The 26,653-nt window shown below is 39.8% G+C and overlaps 1 protein-coding gene across 2 annotated transcripts in view; it reads left to right on the top strand.

Annotated features, from left to right (window-relative positions):
- The window catches only part of TMTC2 (transmembrane O-mannosyltransferase targeting cadherins 2), a 423,341-nt gene extending 404,355 nt beyond the window's left edge, over positions 1 to 18,986 (top strand). For both annotated transcript variants that reach the window (XM_060112322.1, XM_060112321.1), the window contains one exon: positions 16,353 to 18,986. In XM_060112322.1, the coding sequence (XP_059968305.1) occupies positions 16,353 to 16,532 (180 nt within the window). In that variant the 3' untranslated portion in view covers positions 16,533 to 18,986. The remainder of the gene's footprint in view (positions 1 to 16,352) is intronic.
- Positions 18,987 to 26,653: the final 7,667 nt, after the last annotated feature.

Here is a 26,653-nt window from a genome sequence, read left to right as displayed (position 1 = left end):
AATCTGTTTATTCTCAGTTTAACGTTATTTGTCATACTAATCGCGTTTGACACAGATACTTACTCATTCCTCCTGGAAGCACTTTCTTCACTTGGTTACCAGCACACCCTCTCTCTGCTACCTCCTAAATCTGGTCCGTCTTCCATCTTATCACTCCTTCCCTTGGCTGATTCCTTCCCAACCATCCAGTCTCTTAACCTTGAAGTTCTTCTCTTCTTGAACAGCTTCACTCTTCTCTGTATACTCAGTCTGTCAGAGATCCCAACCTCTCTCCTAGCTTTAAATACAGTGACGACTCCCAAATGTATATCTCAGGCTGAGATCACTTCTTTGGACTCCAGACTGATCTATTCAGTGTGTACTTAGTATCTCCACTTGCAGGGACCCCCTCAAGCAACTAGTCCGAAACTGAGCCCCTGATCTTCTTCCCACTCCTCCTTCTCACATGGTATTTCCCACTGCAGTAAATCATCTCATTTTTCTAGTCACGTAAGCCAACTTCCACTGCAACTACCCTTGTCAAAGGCAGCAACGTCACTACTGACCTATAATACTAAACTTGAGTCCTTCATTAGTCTACTTTAAGCACAACGTTCAAAGCATATGTCAGATCATGTCACTCCTTGAGAAGCTTACACCTTCAATTCTTCAGTCAAGTGCAATCATCTCTTAAGACCTTTCCTGATCTCCCTATTTACTATTGGCAAACTTTGGTTGTAGCAGACCAGATGGTAAATATTTTAGGCTTTGCAGTCATAATGTCTCTGTTTCAACTATTCAGCTCTTTGCATGCCTTTGCAGCACGGAAGCAGCCATAGACAATACATAGATGATTGAATGTGGCTATGTTCCAGAAACATTTTATTTATGGGCATTGAAATTTGAATTTTATGTCATTTTCATGTATCATAATATATTATTCTTTCTTTTGAGTGTTTTCAGCCATTTAAAACATGTAGGTTTTTAAATGGGCCAGCAGTGGGCTGGAGATAACCCACAGACTGTAGTTCATTGACCTCTCTCCTTATATACATTCCTTAAACCCTTTCTTTGTTATATTTTTTTACCGTATCATATATCACAATATAACGTGCTATATATTTTACTTATTTTTTTGTGTATGTCTTAGAAGTAGCATTTAAGCTCCATGAGGCCTGAGATTTTTGAAGTGTTTTGTGAACTGCTGAATCCCCAACATAGGTGCTCAATAATTATATGAATGAATTAATGAATGAACAAATTTCGTTAAAAAAGAAAGTAAAGAAATTTGGCTATAATGGATGAGATCACTGAAGAACTCAAACGTATTTTAGAAATGATAGTCATAGAACTACAGGAGAGATATTTTAACCATTTGCAGCTTACAAGTCTCCTTTAGTGACTTTTTTCTTGAAATTTTAATTATTTCATTGTTATAGTTTTTTTTTCAACCTCCCTAAGCCCCCATTTATTTAGTAAGAGATACTTAACGCAGTGATCTACTTACACTTGGGATGGCCATGCTTCCTGTCCTGCTATGGTTTGTCGACTGAAAAAAATTACAACCTGAAAGTAGAGAGTTATGTTTTGTTCAGTGGACGTTCTGAGGGCTTCAAGCCTGGGACACAGCATCTCAGATAACACTGAAAAACCGTTCCCAAAGAGGCAAGGGGGGATCCAGGATATATCAATATATGAGATTTTGCAACAAAAGACCAGGTAGTCTAAACATTTCTTTTATTAACATTAGTGTTAATAAAAGAAAACCAGTTATCTCAAGTTAAAAATTCAGCACTTTTCTATGTATAGGAAGATGCAAGAGTCAGGGCTGACTGAAATCATTCCTTTGATATACACTTCAGCTATCTGGGGCCAGTATCCTGTGTTTTCTCATCCTGAGTTGCCTCAGGGTGCATCTTCAGAGGTGGTTGCAGCAGCTGATTTCTAGATGGGCTTGGCAGTGGGCAGCCCATTTGTCTCCATCCTGAGTTCCCTCAGGGCTCACTCTCCGGGCAGCTGTAATGTGACGGCTTGATGGCTGCAACATTCTTTATTTACTGATGTGGCAGGCAATATTTTAGTTCATGGGTTCTTCAAGTTCTGGCATTAAAAAACCTGTAGATTCACCACATGCCCTCCTGCTTCTCTGCTGGAGGCTGCCCTTTCACGTGGCTGTCATGTTCACTTAGCATCCAGGACTTAATTTTCTAAGAATATTGCCTTCATAATTACCACTTAATTTCTTCTTCTCTTGGATGAACCAAAGAAGGTCACAAAGTTCTAAAACTTCTGTCTTTGACTGAAGTAAATAAAAGTGTTAAATTGTAGGCATTAGAGCATAGCTTAATTTCTATGAACCATTTCAAGATACTGAAATTGGATTTAGTTATTATATGTAATGGACATTAAGCATGTATGAGACAAATGGCCTATAATTTAATTAGATACTTAGTGAAGTATTTATAAGATACTTTAAGACTAGCTAATATGTAATAGCAGAAAAGGATCTTGCCTCTAATTTCTTACATGAAATAATTGAGATGTGCCTCTCTTATACTTCTAGAGAAGTTCTTTTTGTTTTCTTGTTCAGATACAAATCATAGGTAGAGATGAAATGTAGCCAAGTTTTTTCTATAGTCAAATATCAAATCACTATTCAAGGTTGTTGCATTGTCAATACAAAATTATGTTTTTTGAGTAGGTGAAAATGTATTTGTGATTTTGTAGACATATTTGACATGTATCACATATTCATTATGGTTCCCTAACTCTGTATTGAAGGTGAGTCTAAAAGAAATCAAAGTTGGCATAAGAGAATTGATCATTGGAATAATTTATTTTGTTCTACCTCCCTTTTCAAGTATTTTGGTTGTTATTTGTGAGTATGGGTGAATAAGTATTCAATAAGTATATCTGAGGTTCTCAGTTGCTTGGACTCTTGGTCTGTGCAGTTGCTTTATTGATTGCTTATTATTTGCTTGCTTGCTCACTTGTTTTATATTAATAGGTTAGACCAAGGACGGGAGTCAAGAAAATAAGTGTGTAGCATTTTCAAAAATAGAGTTGCTCAGAGAAGAGATAAGATTAGGTCACGGTGATACAAAATCTGTTTTATTTACAATTTTGGAAGCTATTATGCAGAAAAGTGTCATCAAGCCAGTCTTTAATGCCTTCCTATAATGTGCTGACTATACAGGCTTTAAGTTAGGAGGTTCAGTCTGAACGTGACAATTTCAGGTAACGAGCGTTTCAGAAGTAAAGGCCAAGTGTGCAAATGAATCCAGAGATCTTGAGGGGGAGATGTGAGCTTAGACTACGTGAGTGGCAGAAGTTCTGCCATTCAGCCTCCCTTGATTTGCCATGAGTGTAGATACACACAAGCCATGTTTATTTTTACATTTTCAGCAGGTGTGACACTTTGGCCAGTATAATGGCTTGGAATACAGCATGGCTTCACCTTGATTGGTGTGTCCTGATGGAATATTTTCTGAAATGATGTGTGAAGACCTTGCATCATTATTTTTACAAGCATGTATCAACAAAGTCTAGGCCCTAGGAAAGTGCAAATAGAATGCCATGCAGCAGACAGTGTGTTTACATTTTATTTTTAGTCCCTGGAAAGATTTATAGTTTCTGGAGGGATTGCTTTGCTCCTGCTCATTACATTTGATCTGGTCGTCCTAACTTAGAGCATTCACAAAACTTTCCACTTGCTGTGTGCCTGAATTCTCCCAGGGAGATGTTTTTCTTCCTATTTCATTCTGTGGATGTACAGTTGCTGCCTTCTAATGTCATGTTGAAATGTGATTGCTCTGAATGACACTGTCAACCTTGCATTAATCCTGCTTGTTCACACCAGGGTCCCCATCTGCTTTGTGAAAGGGAAAAAAAAATGTGTTATCCATCTTTAGAGAGTGTATGCCTAACCTAAATTTCATCTTAATCCACTGTTTTAAGGTCTCTGACATGCTTATTTCCGTAATAAAAAATGAATATTTCCAATTAGTCCCATTCAGGAACAAATCTGTCATTTCCACAGCATGCAAATTACTGTCTCTCAGTTGACCTCCATCAGATCAAAGCTACTTATTGCAAACATAGAAGTTAATTATGAGAAGTGATGTACATAGGTTAAAAATAATCTCCTGGATCTGATTGTTGTGGCATCTGTCAAGTCTTTTGTGTGTGTGTGTGTGTGTGTGTGATACGCGGGCCTCTCACTGTTGTGGCCTCTCCCGTTGCAGAGCACAGGCTCCGGACGCACAGGCTCAGTGGCCATGGCTCACGGGCCCAGCCACTCCACGGCAAGTGGGATCTTCCCGGACCGCGGCACAAACCCGTGTCCCCTGCATCGGCAGGCGGACTTTCAACCATTGCGCCACCAGGGAAGCCCCTGTCAAGTCTTTATTCCAGTATAACTTTGATTCTGTCAAAGTGATATGTCCATACCTCTTGCTGTATCGTATTTTTTGGATCAGATCAATTTACACAGCAAAAAAAAAAGAAAAAAAAGAAAAGGCCAGCTGCCGGCCCCCACCCCGCCCAGCAAAAGAAAAGAATTAGCTCTCTGCTTCCATCTTCCATGGCAGTTGAGTTCTTAAATATTATAAGTCTAAATCTCAACTTCCAACATGTCTCTGAAAATACATTTTAATAACAACATGATTATTCCAGTGACATGTTTCAACTCCTTGGAATGAGCAGTCATTGTATTAGATATATTCAAACTCATGCTTCACACATACACACTTGGATGGCCTGTACAGCTGGAAATCCTTCTGTGTAACATGACTATGATTGAGAAAGCATGCACGTGTTCCTCCCTCCTCTTCATGCTAAAAAGAAACGAATAAAGTGCAGAGTGAATTATGTCGCTTAAATTGTATTTGGACTAGAAACAGGCAAGGACTTTGGTTCAAAGGAAAGGAGAAGATGCTATGGGCTTTTGTAGCAGCTCTCTAAATTAGTAAGAGAAGACAGCTCTTGGTATTTGAGAGACATAATGTTTGCCTACCGTGCAGATCTTTTTCTAAACTTTCCTTCATTGTTTTTAACCTTCAATAAATTCTTCTTACTTTGCTTTTTCTAATCTTCATGCACTTTAAGTCATCGTATATTTTCTCACATAGGTAGAAATTTCTTTAGTCATTTTCCTTCAAATGATGAGCTACGTGCTTGTTGCAAATCAAGATAAAGTGTGCCAATTGCATTTTTTAAATTTATTTATTCATTTAATTTTTGGCTGCATTGGTCTTCACTGCTGCACGCGGGCTTTCTCTAGTTGCGGTGAGTGGGGGCTACTCTTTGTTGTGGGGTGCAGGCTTCTCATTGTGGTGGCTTCTCATTGAAGAGCACAGGCTTGAGGCGCGCGGGCTTCGGTAGTTGTGGCACGCGGGCTTCGGTAGTTGTGGCACACGGGCTTCAGTAGTTGTGGCTCGCGGGCTCTAGGGCGCAGGCTCAGTAGTTGTGGCGCACGGGCTTTGTTGCTCCGCGGCATGTGGGATATTCCCGGACCAGGGCTTAAACCCGTGTCCCCTGCATCGGCAGGCAGATTCTTAACCACTGCGCCACCAGGGAAGCCCCCAATTGCATTTTATAAAAGCTGTGAGTAAGGGATAGGGGGAGAAGAGGGTTATTATTCTGAGATTGTATGAAATCGTGTGTGTGTGAAACTTTTGAAAACTGTAAAGCACTATACAATTTAAAGAATTTTTCATTCAATTAAAAAAAGTTAAAAAAAAAAAAAAGCTGAGAGTGAAACTTAGGTGGCCTGGGATCAAGGTTTTCCATTTGGATCATGTGAGAGACTTACTGTGAAATTAAGGACATAAGGAAAACCTATCTTTGAAATAGGATCATCCTCAGTGAAGAATAATTTCTGAGGTCATATCCTTAATTTAGTAGATGTACTTTAAAATCTGCTAGAAATTGCCACCACCTTTGAAATGACTTTGTTACAGTCACTGTTTGCTATCCCCCAAACCACAGCTGTTGGCATTTTGATTGCTACTGAAATGAATAGCACTCCACACTGTGGCAATCACACCCATCATAAAAGTTAAATGAACATTCTTGTAATACCCGCTGGATGGAACAGAGGTAGGAGATAAGGATTGAGCACACAGGATAAAACATGTCACTGACGAATTGAAGCTACTGCTTAATACGGTGTCGTGTCTTGCTTGTCACCTATATCTGTTTTGTTTTATTCAAAGCTATTTCAAAAACACAAATACTGTGTTGAAACTGAGAATCAGAATGAATCATTTCTATTATCTGTCAGCATTTGCCTTGCCATTGCTAGACTTCCTGTGTTGTTTTCCCTTGCTGGATGTACAGTTTGATAAATCTTTTTGCAGAGATGCTTTATTCAAAATATGACTGTAGGGCTTCCCTGGTGGCGCAGTGGTTGAGGGTCCGCCTGCCAATGCAGGGGGCGCGGGTTCGTGCCCTGGTCTGGGAAGATCCCACATGCCGTGGAGCAGCTGGGCCCGTGAGCCATGGCCGCTGAGCCTGCGCGTCCGGAGCCTGTGCTCCGCAGCGGGAGAGGCCACAGCAGTGACAGGCCCACGTACCGCAAAAAAAAAAAAAAAAAAAAAGACTGTAGTCAGCATATGACTACAAAGAACTATCATTTCTGAATTGGGAACATTGCATTGGTTGTGGGGTTTTTTTGTCATAAAATTTTGTGAAAGACCTTTCATTTGTTGTATTAATATTTCATTTTTTAATAAAACTTTTTCCATTTTGGTCTGGTCTCAGAAGGGTTAACATCATGGCTGTCACTACTAACATCTGAATCTCCAGACTAATTGAAATGCAGACCCTGCTCTGTGAGGGCTTCTCTCCACTGCTGGCTCTGCTCTCTGCAGTTTGCTTTAAAAAGTAACAATCGGCAGGCGGATACGGGTTCGTGCCCCGGTCTGGGAGGATCCCATATGCCGAGGAGCGGCTGGGCCCGTGAGCCATGGCCGCTGAGCCTGCGCGTCCGGAGCCTGCGCGTCCGGAGCCTGTGCTCCGCAACGGGGGAGGCCACAACAGTGAGAGGCCCGCATACCGCAAAAAAAAAAAAAAAAAAAAAAAAAAAAAAAAAAAAAAGTAACAAACTGATTTTGATATGACCCATTCATTTCAGAAGTTTCTCTGTCATTCTTATTTCAGAAGAATAAAAGATTTGAAGCAACCTGATCATTTATCTTGTCTAAAAGCTTCACACCCATAAGGAAGGAATCTCCCTTTACCCCTTAGCTCAGTCTTCGTATGTCCTTTGTAGACATGTCTGATTCTTCTTTGGTGTAGAAGAATTTGTATTCATGGCCTGGACTATAAACTCCTTGAGGGCGGTGAAGCCTTCTTCTGTACCATGCCCTATAGTTCTTAAAATAGGGCATGGAGGGCTTCCCTGGTGGCGCAGTGGTTGAGAGTCCGCCTGCTGATGCAGGGGACACGGGTTTGTGCCCTGGTCTGGGAAGATCCCACATGCCGCGGAGTGGCTGGGCCCGTGAGCCATGGCTGCTGGGCCTGCACGTCCGGAGCCTGTGCTCCGCAACGGGAGAGGCCACAACAGTGAGAGGCCCACGTACCAAAAAAAAACAAAAAACAAAAAACAGGGCATGGATATCAGTTTTGCCTACCTCACAAATTTCAGGAGCATAAATGATACATAATAGAATGTACACCTCCTAATAGTGATAAATGCCAAGTGTGCAATTAAAGTTGGCTCAAGACACAGAGCAAAAAACTATATTGTTCTTTTTCACCACTTATATAGCATATCTGGCAGCAACCTTGACATATAGTAAGTGCTTAATAAATGTTTGTTAAATTACGCTGTTTGGACTAGAATTTACCTCTCCTAGGTCACCTCTTTTTGCTAAACTGTACAAATTTTCCTTCTTTCAGAAAGCATTCACTGAGAGTTTCTTTCACATGCCAGAGCCTGGCACTAGCACTATGCAAACAAAGTAAATTCACTATCTTACCTTCCAGCATAGAAGACAGACACAACAAGTAGATACAATTCACTGTGGTAAGTGTTGCAATTAATGTATGTAGACAGTGCTATGGCAACATAGAAAGTAAGCTATGAACAAGAGATTGTTCAGTTCGTTTTTGAAATGAACAGAAATTTGTAAAAAAGAGAGTGGAAGAAGAGCTTTGTCAGAAACGTAGTTTGATAAGAAATGGATGCTCAAAATAGCACACGGCAGAAAGAGAAGTTTCACGTGGCTCATGAAGAATGTATATGGAGAGCTTATTTGGGGTGCCAAGTTGTAAAGGGTTTCTTAGTACTGGGATGAAGAGTGGATTCTTTTCTGTCGGCACAGGCTGACCCTCTAAACCCCCACGCGCTTAAGAAAGACAGATGGTCAGGTGGAAGGTATTGGAGTAAGGAAGAAATTGAAAGTGGGGAGAATAGGAGGCTGATAGCATTTAGGAATGGGATGAGATGCTAACCCAGGCAGTGCCAGTAGAAATGGAGGGCAGTAAAGAGAGGAAGAATATGAAACATATTGTTCATCTTAAATTTGCTTGTTGCCCCTGGGAAAAGGAGCTAAGAAGCCAGAAAGCAAGGCATCTGAATAGAGACAGAGAAGCAGGCCATAAAGAGAAGTCTGTTCTGCATGCTAGGAGCACCAGCAAAAAGCCATCCTTCTCCTACATACAGTGGTCCAGGCTTCCCATAGTCACTGTGACTCATTTTGGTGGCTCCTGCTGTCCCTCTCGCTGCCCAGATTTCTGTTATCCTCCTCTCACCGCATTGAAAGTGCACCTATATCAAGGATTTTCCATTTTATGTATAACAGACTTTTCACCTTCGAAACAGTGGTTATCTAGTTGTTAGTCTTGAGAAAGTGACTCTGACCAGGAAAACACAAGGCCAGACAGTCTTATTTACCAGCTGTTCTGAGGTGATGGGAGCCCTGAATAATTACCTTTCAAATATCACCATGTAGTTGACAATCCTTACAGAACGTATTCTGTCCAAATGTTAAAGAACAGGTGGATCGGGCTTCCCTGGTGACGCAGTGGTTAAAAATCCGCCTGCCAATGCAGGGGACACGGGTTCGAGCCCTGGTCCGGGAAGATCCCACATGACGCGGAGCAACTGAACCCGTGTGCCACAACTACTGAGCCTGCGCTGTAGAGCCCGCGAGCCACAACTACTGAGCCCGTGAGCCACAACTTCTGAAGCCCGCGCGCCTACAACCTGTGCTCCACAACAACAGAAGCCACCACAGCGAGAAGCCAGCACACCTCAACGAAGAGTAGCCCCCGCTTGTCGCAACTAGAGAAAGCCCACGTGCAGCAACGAAGACCCAACACAGCCAAAAATAAATAACTTAAAAAAAAACAAAACAGGTGGATCACTGAAGAGGAAATGTAAAAAGCTAGTAAGCTTCTGAAAATATTATTAACCTCTCTAGTAATCAGGAAAAAAAACTAAGCACAGAATAAGATACTGTTTTCCAACTCTCAATTTGCAAAACTTAAAAAGCCAGACAATACTAAGTGGTATTAAGGATAGGAAACAGAGACCCCTGTTACATGTTGATGCTAATGCATTTTGCTACAACCACACAGAAGGGCAATTTGGTGATATCTGGCAAAGTTGAAGATCCCCCATGTCTAGCAACTCCAGTCTTAGAAACTCTCCCATAAGTACATGTGGAGATATTCACAAGAATATTGATGGCAGCCTCCTTTTTTTTAAGCTGAGAGGTTTTTTTTTTAATTGAAGTGTAGTTGATTTACAGTGTTGTATTAATTTCTGCTGTACAGCAAAGTGATTCAGTTATACACACACACACACACACATTCTTTTTTATATTCTTTTTCCTTTATGGTTTATCACAGGATATTGAATATAGTTCCCTGTGCTAGACGGTAAGACCTTGTTGCTTATCCATTCTGTATCTAATAGTTTGCATCTGCTAACCCCAAACTCCCAATTAATTCCTCCCCCATCCTCCTTCCCCTTAGCAACCACACGTCTCTTCTTTATGTCTGTGAGTCTGCTTCTGTTTTGTAGGTAGGTTCATCTGTGTCATATTTTAGACTCCACATATAAGTGATATCATATGGTATTTGTCTTTCTCTCTCTGGCTTACCTCACCTAGTATAATAATCTCTAGTTGCATCCATGTTGCTGCAAATGGCATTATTTCATTCTTTTTTATGTCTGAGTAGCATTCCAGTGTTTATATGTTCCACATCTTTTTTATCCATTCATCTGTCAATGGACATTTAGGTTGTTTCCATGTCTTGACTATTATGAATAGTGCTGTTATGAACATAGGAGGGCATGTAGCTTTTTGAATTATAGTGGCAGCCTCTTTTCAATAGTCTGTAAGCCAGTCCTTCAGAAAATGGGTAGTCATTCAACAGAATTTATGTGAAACAACAAAACCTTACATATATCAACAAGGATAAATCTGAAAAACAAAAAGATGAGCAGAAATTTCAAGTTCCAAGTGAGTGCTGGTCAGGATGGCATCCCATGATGGATAATGACATATGTATACAATTAAAACTTACAAATGTATAAGATCATACATTTGCTATGGGTACACAAAAAATAGAAGTGTGAAACATACATGGGAATGATAAACACCAACTTCAGGAGAGTGGCTTTCTTAGAAGGAAAGGGGGGTTATTTCACTGAAAGATATTTGGGGGCTTCAGTTGTCTTTATAAAGTTTTATTTGTTAGGCAGGTGCACAGTTTTTATGGTACTCTGAAATTCTTGTATGACTAAAATACTTACAATAAAGAAAAAACCCTGCATATGGCTTTACTTGTGTGTTCATTCATTTAACCTGTCACCCGTCAGTCTTTTCAGCTCCCCATTCATTTATTATTCTTTTCTGTCAAAATAATTTTATTTAAACAATCTCAGAAGTTGATCACGGCTTAAACCAAGTTGGGAGAAAGGAGCATAATTATAATTGAAAGACAGATTTAAGGGAGATTTGAGGGTGAAGTTGCCAAGACTGAACAACTGGATGAATGTATATGTGTGCATGTGGGGGAATGTATTCATTCCCCAGGAATCAAGGGTAATGTATTGAGGTTTCTAGCTTGGTATCAGCCCACTGCGCATGCCAGTGGGACCAAGGAGAAGGAGTGATATTGGAACCAAGGAGAACAGGGTATCTAATTTTGTCTCAGTCCATGTCACACTTTTTTCCCATAAACCTGATAGATAATCTTAAAAACTTTAATTCGGTAATTATTTATTAAATATTTGCCATGTACAAGGCACAATAAATATAAAGAGATCCCTTAAATGTATGCATAAATACTCTTTTTCATGAATATGTTTCTTTAAAGTTTATACCATTCATTTTTAAGCATCATGTACAGTTACTGCTCCAGTAAATTAAATTGGGTAAGCAATTTCAACTGAATCCAGTTGAATGGCAGTAGGCAGCCTTCATTAAGTTATGGGGTAACTATTTGAAAAAGAGTGAGAATCCATTAAAACCTTCAGACTGTGCAAACTCAATTTAAGTTTGCAAATTCTGAAGGGAAGTTAAAGGTGGTTATCTTGAAAACATCCCCCAAATGTGTAGTGTATTAACTGAATAACAGCTGGGTAAGGCTAACTTCAGACATTCTTTCTTAAAAGTTATTTAGTTCTTACAACAGTAAATGTACAACTATATGGATAATTTCAGCAACACTTTGAGTGAAAATTGATATATCTATAAAACTAGAACTATTGGTCTGTTATCTCTGTCTTCATCTTTTTCATAGCTTCTCTTGCCTCTTGATTTATTTTCAGAAAAGGGACGTGGTCTCAGGGACGAATGGGATACAGAGAGGCCAGTCACTGTGTGGGTTTCCAACTCCAGAACTTTTCAACCAAGTCCTTCTTTTCCTTTTCCTAGGCCTCACCCATGTCCTCTGTTCAAAGTTCTATATTTTAGTCCTGTTCCCAGTAGAAACATGGATTCCCAATCTTAAATCCCCTTATGGTCTCACTATTCCTCCTCCATAGATGTCTTTCCAAGACTATGTAATAGGCAAAGGCTAGGAAGATGATTTTGTGTTCCAGTGCTGTGTGATCAGCTGGGTTCCTTGGGAGCCTCAAGGGCATTAGATTAGAATAAGACCTTCATAATCTTACCTTTACTCTACCTCATCCCAATATACATCTACATATATATTAATTTGAATTTTGCTTATTGCCTCCAATGTTAGAGAAGTAAGCCAAAGACCACAGTGAAGTAACGATAAAGGCATAATTCCCTAGAGACTTGGAAAAGCCATCATTCGTTGCCTCATTATGGCTGCTAGTCAGCCCCTTTGATGTAAAGCATCTGTCCTCTTCAAGGAAACGAGAAAGGTCTGGTTTTCCTTTCTAGTCTGTGAGGAGCCACAAGCCCCATGTTACTGGGTTGCAAGCTGCTTGACTGCGTTTGTTAACATGCTGAAAATTTCATCGGCTGTCTTTAATAAAAGAGGATGTGTGTGAGGGAAGACATCAGCAGATGTGGCTGGGTTTCTGTTCCCCAGTCCATGAGTCATAGCTGGCAGAGAGCAATGACACTACTATGTAATCAGATAGCCAGTCAGTCACCTGGACTGCTTGCATTTCAGTTATATAGTGAGGTAGTCTTTAAATCTGTTTAGAAACCTTTACGTGATCTTCTTTGGTTATGAAAAGGCTTTTTATTCCCTCTCCTTCTGTCTAACAATATTGAGTCATTTATGGCTTCTGTTAATAAAGTTTCATTTGAACATTTATTACCTTAAATAATTACATGGCCAAGAGAAGGATTCTACTTGATGGAAGGATGGACATGTGATCTGATACACTTTTGTTCTGTAGGAACTTCATCTTCTTATAGGAAACTTCATCTCAAAAACCCTAAAAGGACGTAATCTAGAATCTGGAAATAACCTCTAGAACCATGCTTCTCCAATTTTAATAAGCATACAAAGCATTGGGAGATCTTGTTGAAATTCAGATTCTGAGTCAGTAGGTGGCAACTGAAATTCTGAATTTCTGTTAAGCTCCCAGGTGATGCCAATGCTACTCCTTGCAATTTTTGTAGCAAGGCTAGAAGACCTGAAGGCATTCAGTCCAGTGGGCATCCACTAAGCTACCCTGGTCATTGCTGTGGAGGAGAGACATGACAGGCTTAAAAGATAAAGAAGCCCTTGTCTTTGAAGAGAGAAAATAACCATATAAGAAGAAAGTCTTCTATATCTAGTTTTATTCATAAATGTTTAACAAACACATGAAATTTTTTATCAAAATAATGGTTGATACTATCAAAGCAGTTACCTAAGGCAATGATACTCTTATGTCACATTTGAGCACACCAGTATGTAAATTTCATCAGTTTCTATTTATTCAAATAAGAAGTTACAGTGATTCTTTAAGCATTACATAATGTATGTCCATAGGCTTTTAAATTTTTTAAAAAAAGCTTTTTTTTACTCTATTTAAATAGACATATCTAAACCAAAACGTTTCATCTGAATGTAGACATCTATAGCTGCTTTAAAAATATTGAATGATGTTCTTAAATATGCACATTTTTAGTTTATTTGGATTTTGACTCTTTAGGGGACACAGTTAATGAGTATATGTGAGCTTTCAAGAGATCGGTTATCCCACATTAACTTCATGATGTCAATTTTTATTATTTTTGTTTAATGAGTAACACTAACGTGGATAATGCAAAATGAGAATCATTCCAAACACCATTATAATTAGCATTCCGAACTCATTTTGATAACAGATATAACTTCCTAATTGTGTTTTCTAAGAATAATATTAACTTTTTTTCATCACTTGATAGCAGAAAGGTGACTTCAAAGTAGTCTAAGGAGAGATGGACCCCAGGCTGCAATTTAGTAACAATAGTAAAGCCTATTTATGTGGCTTGGTATGTACTTCACCACCTGTTTTCACAGCTGTCTTTTCCAGGTTTAACCTAAGAAAGGCTATAAACCTAGTATAGGCAGAGCCAGTTCACACATCCTCAGCATTTGGACTCAGTGGTCATTCAGGCATATTGACAAGAAGATCCTACTTTGTGTGTTTGAGATGATGAGGAGACAGAAAAGAAGAGGGAAAAGACAATAATTTTGTACCCTCATGTAATCTCATTAACAACCCTGTGAAGCAAGTACTGTTCTCATCCCGTTTCCAGAAGAAACTGTGGTCTTAGTGCTTCCTAAGTGCACATGTCACTGGAGCAGAACTGGCATTGGAACCTAGGCATGTGATTCTGTAACCTCTTGAGTGTTTTTAATAATCCCCTTGAGTTGCAATTATAGTTAGGTACAGACTCGGATAATAAAGTGGTTCAAAAAATAACCACTACCCCACAGAGCCATCTGGTTTCTCTCAGCCCCAACACTGGGCGTTTTCTATTTCTGGTTAGTAGGGAATGGTCTCCAGCCATGGTTCTCCCTCCCCATTTCCTCTCTTCCCACTCAGGATAGCAGGAAGTCTGAACGTTTTATCTACTTAGCATCTCCAGTAAGTCAGGCTGTGAACACACTTCGCCTTCAATTTAGTAGCTGTTTATTGGCAGTCATGCTAAGCTCTGGGAGTGGACATAATTCAGAAATGTGTCCCAGCATCAAGAAACTCAGTATAGGGGCCTCCCTGGTGGCGCAAGTGGTTGAGAGTCCGCCTGCCGATGCAGGGGATACGGGTTCGTGCCCCGGTCTGGGAGGATCCCATATGCCGCGGAGCGGCTGGGCCCGTGAGCCATGGCCGCTGAGCCTGCGCGTCCGGAGCCTGTGCTCCGCAACGGGGGAGGCCACAGCAGTGAGAGGCCCACATACCGCAAAAAAAAAAAAAAAAAAAAAAAAAGAAACTCAGTATAACAATGGGTGATATGATAACAAAGTTCTTTCAGGAAGACAGAGTAGGTGGTGTTATTTTAGGTTTCCAGTGTGGAGCTATTCACTGCTCAAAAGCTATGTTTATTTGGATTGGTGTTTAAAATTAGAAGTTGACCATCTGTATTTTTCTTGATAAGTATGGAGTCATCCTAACCAAAAGGTTTTCGAAGGTCAGGAATAGCTTATATTTGCAACATTATTTTTGGAAAAGAAAAAAGGATACAGAAGAGTCGGAAAATAATACCCAGCAGTTGAAGACTTAAGACAACTTCGGTATACATCCAAAGAGACATGTTATGCAGCCATTGAAACAAAAATTATAAAGTATGTATAACAACATAAAAATCATAAACATGCATGTGCTAGACCTCAAGCAAAATGAGACAAGAAAAAGTGAACTTGACATTTGTGGAGTGCTTATTATGTGCACGTATCAATACTATGCTACATTTATTTTCTCATTTTATCTTTCTGACAACATGCAAAAAAGTTGATGTTTATTCAGTATTTCATAAATGAAAGAATTGGGACACAGATATGTTAGGGGACCTCACCATGGTCACAGCCGGTGGTTGAGCAAGAACTCAAATCCAGATCTCTTCAAATCCAAATCTGATCATCTTTTCCCAGCTGATTTACTCTGAGCTATTCAACCCTCCCCCCAGCATTGTTTTTGATTCAGAAATAATTGTATTTACAGTAAAGAGTGGAGTCATATGAATTCAGCTGAAAAAAATGCTTGCATTGTGAAAACACTAAACCATAAAAATAATTGTGAATTATTTTAGGCTGTATCATAGTTGCCAAGACAATTAATAGTTGACACCATCTGTAAAATGAAAATATAATCTTAGCATAAACAATTTTAGTTTTATCTGATGTTTGAAATATGCATTTATGTAAGTGCCAAGGTATCAGCTGCCCTTTGTTAGCCAGAAAGTTCCAGGGACAAGACAAGAACAGGACAGCCCTTATTCATAGATAACAAGCAAAGTGTTTTTTTCCTTTGGGAAGGCCTTATTTTACTTATTTATATATGTTTGCAGAAATGGCCTAGAATATTGCTAAGGAGAGAAAGCAAAGAATGGGTAGACATAGATTTGTCAACTTTTCCCACTTAATTTTTTATTGCTTGGCATTGAGTTGAAAAAAAGTTCAATTCTTTCCGTCTAAAATTGTATACCGTTTAACTTTTTTCTCAAGAAAGTACAGTGTGACTAGGTTACTAGGTCTCCATAGGTAACCTATACTTTCTCATTAAAGAAAAAGCTATTTCCTTAACTGCCTGCCCTCTTTAAAGCACAAAGTACACAGCAGCTGTTTGAAAACCTTTTTTTCCCTTCCTGTTTTATCTATTTGTATAAATTGCTACATTGCTTCCATAAAATGCCTCCAGACATAAGGGAGTCATTTGCATAAATGGATGAAGATTTTTGTCTTCCATGAAGGAAAGCTTGCCATGGCCTCTTAATCGTTTTCCTTCCTCTCTCTGGTTCCAGTATCCGGCTGCTCTGATGAACTTGGGAGCCATCCTGCACCTCAATGGACGACTCCAGAAGGCCGAGGCCAACTACCTGCGAGCTCTACAGCTCAAGCCGGATGACATCATCACACAGTCCAATCTCCGCAAACTCTGGAACATCATGGAAAAGCAAGGCTTGAAGACTTCCAAGACTTGACACAGGAGGGCCGCACCTCATCCTCCTCCATATTTGAAAGCCGGCTTCATTAACGAACAGAACTTCCCAGCAGTGCTATGACAAGAGCTAGTTTGGACTTCAAAACCGGGGGGCAGAGGTCACTGAGGTCACTGCTACTTCTGGGAGTATCCACTTTGCTGTGGGCACAGACGTTAACACCAAAAAGAGGAACATTGGAAACCTCCTGCAGGATATAATTGCTACCCATAGAACTGTAAACCAGAGCACTTAAAACAGGATCTTTTGGCATTCTTAAAGGGGGGAGGGGAGTCTAAGTTTCAAATTTTGTTCAATTTTGAAAGCTCACTTAGAAATTATACTGTTCCTTAAACACTGTGAGAGGAAGTCAGAATTTCTGTTCAGCCACGGTAAACTATTACGGTCAGGTGTTCACACGCAGTGATTCAAGTGTCGTGTGAATCCTGGTGAGCTGGCCGGTTGTCCTGACGCTGCTGTCTTCCCTCTTTGGGACAGCCTGCTTATCAGTGTCTAAAACTTAGAAAACTTTTTTTTTTTTTTTTTTTAATACTGTGTCAGGATCTGTCAGAGTCTACATTTGTTTCCTGACTAGTGCACATAACGCTTTATGATTTAGATGTCACCATCTTTTGGGCATCCTTTGCTTTTCATGTTCTAAAAAGGGTATACAGAACAGAGCAAACCATGTTTCTCACTGGTGTTGTAGGAGGGAATGGGGAGGCCTTATGTGTTCCAGGCAGGCGTATTTTACTTTGATGTCACTGACGTTTTCCCGAAACTGCCTAGAAGGATTCATTGTATTAATTCTTAGGCTTTTGAAATTGCCTTTTAAAATGGCTATTCCTGGTTAACGCTCATGCTAAGGCAGTAAATCAAAAGGAAGCTTAACAAATGGTCTAGTTCCAATAACTAACCAGCAGCTATGAGACAAAAGGGAAGATGCTTTGTGCCTTCCAGATGTTGCTGGGTTAAAAATCAAGTCTGTGCGAGGGTGTATAATGATGGTTGCCAACGATTTTATATTTTGGAAAGAGTCGGTCTGAAATGCTAATCACTTCCTAGTAGGTACCTAAACAGCAGTGCTGATAAGTTTTTGAGGAATTATTTTTAATCATACTTTGTTCTTCCCAAAAGACATAAAAAATGACTTATTTTAAGCTGCAGTAGACTATAGCATTAGCCCACGTGTTTCTAGGTCTCCTGCCAAGTGCTTTTCACAGTTGAAAACTATTATTCACTAGCAAATTTGGCATTTTATTTCATTACCTATTAGTAACCACTTCAGTGATAATTTCACAAGTAAAAGACTATAAGGGAAGTAGAGAGAAAGAAACATTTACTGAACATTTTTTGACTTGCAGTCAAACTTTGCTACTAAAAATTAACTTTGTAAAAACAACGATCCACTCTCAACTTCTTCCTAGAGAAAGTAGCTATACAATACCCAACATATTTATTTATTTATTATTCTACCATAGCAAAATAACAAAACTTGATTCATTAAACCAGTTCTTTGCAACTTAAAATTAGCTTTTTTTCTTGTCCTTTCACATTCAGTGTATATATGGTCAGCATCCCCATTTAAGGGAAGCTGGACATGCAAATAGATCATATTATGTTTTCTTCATATTTTATATGTTTTGCTGCATATCTGAATAAGGTGGGATAAAGAATTAAAGTAGTGTTCCTATGGCATTAGTGTTTTGGTGAGAAAGGCAACATAGTGAGAGAGATTTGTTGATGGCATTAAAAGAAGGCCCTCCTAATATGTATATTATTTGGTAAACATTTCATTGAAGGGCCAAAAGTTAAATTATAATTAAATCACTGTGTTTTCAGAATGATATTTAATGTTTAACAACAACAAACACGTGGTCAAACCAAAAGCGTGGATTGAAGTATATTTTTCATCTTCTAGTGCATTGGCAATTGCAAAACAAAAATTAATAAAGGAAAAAAGGAATTTAATATAAGGATATAGAGGTGAATTCAGTGTCTAACATTTTTATTTATTTAAATAGTTATTGACCTATGATGACTTCCTAGTCTTAACATTTTGTGTCTTTTTATTGTTATTGTTCTTCTTTTCACACACTTGGTTCTTGGTAGGTTCGCTGATGGCACAGCAGAGGCACTTCATGTTGACCCAGTTCCCAAGTAGCGTTAATAATTGGGCCTGTGTCATAAAATGGATCATTAACAACTAAATGTCCCTGACACCTTTCACTACAGGGCTGGGCTTAGTAACTGACCAACTTGGGGGGAGTGTTGGGGGGTCTGTAGAACATGGTCAAAAAATGTCTCCGCTCAGGGATTTATGGTGGATTATTGCAGACAGTGCTAAAAATATAGAGCACAAGTTTACTAAATTAAAATTTTATTTTTTGAGAAACTGTTGTTTGTATAAATTATCAAGATTTGTAGGCTTTCCTTTTGTAGAAATAATTGTTTTATGTGCCAGAGAATTTCGATTTTGTTTTCAACAATAAAGCATTGATAACAAATACGTTTATTAGCCTTTTTAAAATCGTCTACAGCAACAACCCTTATACTGTCTTGGATTTTAACAGACCAATGAGAAAGCTGGAAATCTCCAGAAACTTTTCCCAAACCCCATTTTAGATATTAACTTTGTAGATTCCTTTAGGTTTTTTAAAATGACCTCATCAAGTTGTCTCACATATTTGGAACTTTCTCATTTGATCCACGATTTACTTGCTAAACAAAAGGTCTTCACTCCACTCTTTGGAAGTAGACAATGAACTAACACAATAACATCAGAGAGCAGTTGTAAGAAGTTGGGAGAATGTTTTGGAAAACTTAAGAGAAAAACTTCACAGAAATTTCAAGTGAACAAGAAGCTTCAAATTCCAGCAGTACCCCAGGGGGCAAAATACATCTCAAATCTCTATGGAATAACAACATCAAGAGGTCAATATGTGGTGAAGTGGCAGAGAGAATGAAAGCCAATTCAAAGTCTTCTCTGGGGCTTACCTGGTGGCGCAGTGGTTGAGAGTCCGCCTGCCAATGCAGGGGACACGGGTTCATTCCCCGGTCCGGGAAGATCCCACATGCCATGGAGCAGCTGGGCCCGTGAGCCATGGCTGAGCCTGCACGTCCGGAGCCTGTGCTCCGCAACGGGAGAAGCCACAACAGTGAGAGGCCCACGTACCGCAAAAAAAAAAAAAAAAAAGAAGACAAAGTCTTCTCTGATTGCATTCTGCAGGAAGACCACCCAAAATCACACTGGAAGAAGGTTAAAATCCTGGTACGCACCTTTCTCTACTACAAAACTAAATAAAACAGAATTACCCTGGTTGCATTGCCATTTCAGCTTGTGGCAGTTCCAATGCTTAAGCCAAGTTTTCTAGCAACACCCCTTCATTAAACTGAGTTGAGTGTTAAATAGTAGGAAGCAAATTCTATAGTATTGGAAATAATATTTAAATTAAGTGAAAAATCATATTCCAAAGGTACATAGAAATGAATTGGAATGATTACAATTCTTAAATTATCCAAAGAAACCCAGTTTTTCCCTTGTAAGAGAATAACCACGGCTTAGATGCATTTCCTTTCTTTGTACTGTAAATGTATACTATGTGAAAACTGTCATCACTTTCATTTGTGAAAACATCAAATGAAAAGTCATTGGATCCCCAAATCTCAACTGTTTAGAAAGTGATTTTCAAAAATATCATGTTGATCATGAGCAAATAGTAGATGTAATTTTCATTTATGATCTATTTTATGTTCTACCAACAGTGTGCCAGGCTAGAAAAACAATGTGAGAAAAGAAAGACATGGCCCCTGCCTTCACTGGTTTCAGAGCGTAGTGCCTCAATCCAAGTTAAAACTCTACCCTGATTTTAGAATAGAATCAACTGTGCAATTATTTCATATACTAAGATGACTTAATATCTAACATTTCTGTAGCTTGTTGTATAACTGCCACTAACTAGTTTTGGAAACTTGGTTAAATCACTTATCTTGGGGGCCTTGTACTCCTCAGGTGGAAAGTAAATGGCTTTAGTTACATGTTCACTGAAGTCTTGTTTGGCTCTCACAGTCTAAATTGTTCAGATGTTTTTCATGCCTTACCTGTCTTAGTCTGTTTGGACAGCTATAACAAAACACCACAAGCTGGGTAGTTTATAAATAACAGAAGTTTGTTTCTTACAGTTCTGAAGGCTGGAAGTCTAAGATTAGGGTGCCAGCATAGTCGAGTGAGGGCCCTCTTCCGGGTAGCAGACTTCCTGTGCCCCCTCACGTGATGGAAGGGGTGAGAGTTCTCTGGAGCCTCTCTTATAAGGGCATTAGTTCCATTCATGAGGGCTCTGCCCTCATGACCTAAGCACCCCTAATACCATCACCTATGGGCGTTAGGTATTCAACATATGAGTTTTGGTGGAATGTAAATATCCAGACTATCATAGCAACCTTCTTTCATCTTCATGATCACTCTGTAGTAAGAGAGGTAGAGAAGGTGATTTGTGGGAGATGGAATAGCTAGAGAAATACCAAAGGGGGCGGAGAAACCACCTCCGGACTCAGGTTCACTGCCTGAGTGCTCTCATGACACAGGACGTGAGCATAGGGCAGCATGGGGACAGGCTTGCTGCTTGCTAGCTTTGGGACATGGACAGGTTATTTCATACCCCTGAGCCCTGGTTTCCTTATCTGTGAAGCTGGGACATAACCTCACACATCCACAGGGTGTTTGGCATAAAATAAAATCCTTATAGCTAAATTTTATCCTATAATCCAGGAATTAGGCAATATATAATTTTGTTATTATATAAAAATTTTAACAAGATAATCGAATTCTCTGTCAGTCTTTACCCTGTCTACTGTATTTTGTGTTCTACTCAACAACAACTCAAGCTCTCCTTGTAACTGATACCTGAATGTGCTGTACCCACGTCTCTCAGCAGAATAGAGTCGTGCTCTCCTCCAGGATCAAAACTAGAGAATCGGGGTCTTCTAAATATGGCCACTTGTACCAGAACAGTGTTTGAAGTAGGGAATTTGACCCTGCTTGGGATATTAACACTTTTCTATAGTTCACCAATAAAAACAAAACTATGTCATCTTTTCTGTACACAGAAAATCTGATGATATCAGCAGCCCTTATTATAACTACTACAAATTAATGATTATTATTGATTAAACATTAGCCACAATGTGTCTCTATTTGACCTTCAAGCTCTACATTTTTGAGAAAGCCAAGGTGGAGAGAGAAAGGATGGGCACATGGGAAATGGACAGTTAATTGCCATTAGAAATAATTAAGTTTTTGTTGTAGAAGAGGAGAATTTGATTGGAACAGTTTGAGACTGTGTCCTTTTTGGTTGCTTCATAACCTGCCAAGATTGAGCCACTGTATTATAGGGGGGAAAACATTTAACAAGGAAGAGAATGGAGAGAACAACCACAGGAGAGGTTGGAAAAATGTTCAACCAATTTGAAGTTTAGACTAGAACTGTCCGTCTATTCTGATTTGAAATATATTTAATTTCTCTCCTACCTCCTTTGGATTTGACAGGAATATCCCTCATTCAAGACAAAGCTATCAGCCATTCTCAAGTCAGATGGAGAGAATCAAGTTCGATACTTCAGTAATAGCTCAAGACTCCTAGAAGCACTTTTTCTAATAATTTTCTATCATGTATCTTTCTTTTCCATCCCAGAAGACTCAAAATAACTCCTCTGAGAACTTTCTCTTGGTAACATCATTGAGCAGCTAGAGACTATAATGAAAGTTTAAAAAACATATTGAGAGAAATCAAGCAAAGTAATTTCTTTCCAAAAATACTAAAAATGTCATAAAAGAATTAAAATGCCTTTTTTTTTTAAAGCTGGACACTCCTCTAGTATTGTGTAAAAGATCATTGTTACCAGAGAATCAGAACTGGTGAGGGAGGAGAGGGGTGAGTTTGTGTGTGAGGGATAGAAACAAGTGATTACCTTTGATTTTTTAAAATTTATTTATTTATTTATTTTTGGCTGCATTGGGTCTTCTTTGCTGCACGCGGGCTTTCTCTAGTTGCGAAGAGCGGAGACTGCTCTTCGTTGTGGTGTATGGGCTTCTCATTGCAGTGGCTTCTCTTGTTGCAGAGCACGGGCGCTAGGCACACAGGCTTCAGTAGCTGTGGCGCACAGGCTTCAGTAGTTGTGGCTCACGAGCTCTAGAGTGCAGGCTCAGTAGTTGTGGCGCACTGGCTTTGTTGCTCCACAGCATGTGGGATCTTCCCAGACCAGGGCTCGAACCCACGTCCCCTGCATTGGCAGGAGGATTCTTAACCACTGCAGCACCAGGGAAGCCCCTGGCTAGCGTTTTATCCTTTATTTTACTTGAGGCTTTTTTTTTTTTTTGGAGTGCACTAGCTAGATGAAAGCTTTTTATAGGCCAGAGAATAATTGTAAAATATGAATAACATGCCATTTCCCTGTTGCAGTGTAACAACAGTAAATACATTTGCTACAAGTCTTTATGATCATTGACTAATCTGTGTGATTCCCTTTCACCAACCTTGTCCACTTTCTCTCTGTTATACACACACACGTGCTCGCACACACATCCATGTACACACACACACAGTCTCACTCTAACTCACTCACTATGTGGCTGGAAAGTCTACAACTAAACTTGAGTTCAAACGTAAGTGTCTGTTCATTTGATCCTCCAGGAGAGGAAGTCATGAGGATTGAGACATACTTTGAAATGTTTTGATTAGTGGAGGAAATAAAGTGAGATCAAAGCTTTTGTCCTTCAGTGAGCAATTTAAATCCAGACAAGCAAGAGTCCAAAGGAGATGAGGGCAGGCACTTCTTAAGCTCCTGTTGTAAACACCTTGGCATATCTCTTCACACTCTCCTCTGTGCCTGTCAACAACCGAGCTGAATCACTCCTCTATCTAGGGCACTTTCCTGTCCTCATTCTGGAAAAGAAATACCACTCAGATCATGAGAAGACATGGCAAACATAGATTTGTTGCCCTCCATTTTCAGGATAAGAGAAATTGCCAAAATGACCTTTAAATATCTTAGTTTTAAACGTATTTCATCTTGGAGACATTAACCGAATGATTAAGCAATATGAATTCTCTAATACAGGAAGCAACACACTCAGTAATTCTAAGCACTGCTGAAAATGAGGTGACCACTGGAGCACCCCAATTATATCACCTTTCTCCATTGGCTTTAGCTCCCCGGGTGGTGTTATATGCCATACATGGCATTCAACTTGCTCCTTGGAATTGCAGGGCAGTGGGGTCCTTCCCATAGATATAAATCTGAATGAAGAGAGTTAATTATTTCATTTTTTCACTCTCAAGATTGTGTTCCTGTTGTAATTATCTTTTTTGCATGCAGAGCATTTTGCAGTTTTCAAAAGGCTTCATATTATTTTTATACTTAGCTCTTGAAAACAATTTGACAAAGTAGACAAGAGAATCATAATTACCCTCAAATCCAAACTCCAGATGAGGATTCAGAAGCTTAGAATGGCCATATGACTCATTCAAGATCACGTTCAGTACAAAAGCAGGTCTTTCTCTCTCCTAATTTTATGACTTTAGTCTAAATCCTGAGCAGGCATTGATGGGTATGGACACAATCAATACACCATTATTCCCTTAGTCTCTGAGGATCAGATGTGATTGAGGAGTATTTCCATCTGAAAGACTTTCACTGAAAACTAGAGACCAGTTCCACCTACATCCCTACATGGTGAGAGGGTAGAAAGAGGAGGAGAGGATCATTCAATCGTACAACAAGAATACATGGCTCACAAAAATAATTTAGCTTTTTTCCAGTCCCTTTGTTTTCTTTCTTTACTTGTCTGTAGTGGGGGGTTGGCATGAATTGCTTCTAATTTAAGTGTACCAATTGCAGCTTTCTCCTGCAATTCAGGGGTCAGCTGAGCTCGGCCGATGTTTGGCCTCCCCATCTTCTATGGAAGGTTTGGTGCAGTTCCCTAGTTCTTGTGAATACCTGCCTCTCACATCCTGAGGCTCTGAGCCTCCACTTCCACTCTTCTCTCTTGGTTTTTCCTTCTTACTGCTCTGCCATTCAGAGCAGACTCTTTTCTGATTTCCCCTAAAACCATTTGCATTTGTGTATGTGGCCAGCTTTAAAGGTTTGGGTGGCACAGTGGTTTTAATCAAATAACTTAAAATTGAATATGAGCATCCTTGTTTTCTGTATTTCTCTAGCCTCTCCCGGCAAGTGGGATTTCTCACTGGTTACCTCTCTCCGAGGGTTTCAGTCCCCTCTCAGGGGGTCCTCTCTCCTGTGCTCATCCTAATCTCAAAATTCCCTTTACCTGCTTATGCAGAGGCCTCCAGACCTGTCCTCCTATAAGGAAAGCTGATTATCCAGGTGTTTTTCGTAAAACAGAGTTTGAAAACTGGCAGCCTATAGGCTGAATTTAGCCTCCACACATTTTTTTTTTTTTTTTTTTTTTTTTTTCGGTACGCGGGCCTCTTACTGTTGTGGCCTCTCCCGTTGCGGAGCACAGGCTCCGAACGCGCAGGTGCGGCCATGGCTCACGGGCCCAGCCGCTCCACGGCATGTGGGATCTTCCCGGACCGGGGCACGAACCCGTGTCCCCTGCATCGGCAGGTGGACTCTCAACCACTGCGCCACCAGGGAAGCCCCCCACACATGTTTTTTAAGTGTGAACAAATATTTAGGAATCTAGAGTTGAAAAAAAACCAAAAATAAAAACAAACTTGGGTTTCTGGTTTTCCTTGAAATACAAAATATCCGGCCACTGGGGCCACACCTCTGTGGGCAGCTGCCGTTCCATTTGGACAGGACTTTACTTACAGGTGTGTCACAGTCCCCACCCCCCCACCCCTGCTTCTGCTCAGTCTCTAGAGGCATTTGAGTTCAAAACTCCTGCTCTAATCAAAGTCAGTTCCTCCCTTACCAGGTGATTCTGTGACATCTGCTGTTAATACATTTTTGTCTCCACCACATGATCTTATAAAAGTGTACTCGAAATGAGAGCAGGCAGTGGTGGTGGTGTAAAGAATTGGGAGATTGGGATTGACATGTATACACTAATATGTATAAAATAGATAACTAATAAGAACCTGCTGTATAACAAATAAGTAAATAAATAAAATTTTTTGAAAAGTGTACTCGAAATGTTCAAAGATGATGATTTACCTAGAATTTTTTAAGTATTTGAAAATTTCTTTAGGACTAGGTTCTATCACACCATTTTTAAAAAACTGAGTTGTTTCCGCTTTTTGGATATTATGATTAGTGCTGCTATGAACATTTATGTACAAGCTTTCATGTGAACACGTGTTTTCAGTTCTTTTGGATAGATACATAGGAGTAAAACTGGAGGGTCCTAGGACCATTCTACATTTAGTTTTTTGGGTTTTGTTTTTTGTTTGTTTTTTGTTTTTTGCGGTACACGGGCCTCTCACTGTTGTGGCCTCTCCCGTTGTGGAGCACAGGCTCCGGACATGCAGGCTCAGCGGCCATGGCTCACGGGCCCAGCCGCTCCATGGCATGTGGGATCTTCCCGGACCGGGGCACGAACCCGTGTCCCCTGCATCGGCAGGCGGACTCTCAACCACTGCTCCACCAGGGAAGCCCTACATTTAGTTTTCTGAGCAACTGCCAAACTGTCTTCCACAGTGGCTCCCCCACTTTACATTCCCATCAGTAATATATGAGAGTCTGACGTCTCCATGTCCTCATCAATGCTTGATATGTTCTTTTTTTTTTCATTATAACAATCCTACTGGGTGCGAAGTGGTATCTCATTGTGGTATTTATTTGCATTTCCCTGATGGCTAACATCATACCATTTAAAAAAATTTTTAATTTTAGTAACAATGAAGTTTGCAAACGAATTGAGGAAATAATTGACAATATTATGGAAACTTTTTCTCTTTTCTCTCAATTTGCTTTAATGTTATTAACTAATTCAGATAATGCCTGGCTTATAAAACTTAACTCTTTGTTGGTGTTTGACTAATGGACTGTTGCAATTCATCATGCCAGAAAAAGACCCCTTCTAATGTACCATATTGCCTCAGAACAGAGTTATTTTTCCTATCCCTTATCTTGCAACCTTATCTATTCAGCTATAGTTATAC

Source organism: Mesoplodon densirostris, chromosome 11 (assembly GCF_025265405.1).
Source record: "Mesoplodon densirostris isolate mMesDen1 chromosome 11, mMesDen1 primary haplotype, whole genome shotgun sequence".
NCBI classification, from domain to species: Eukaryota; Metazoa; Chordata; class Mammalia; order Artiodactyla; family Ziphiidae; genus Mesoplodon; species Mesoplodon densirostris.
This window is presented reverse-complemented; position numbering and strand designations above follow the sequence as displayed.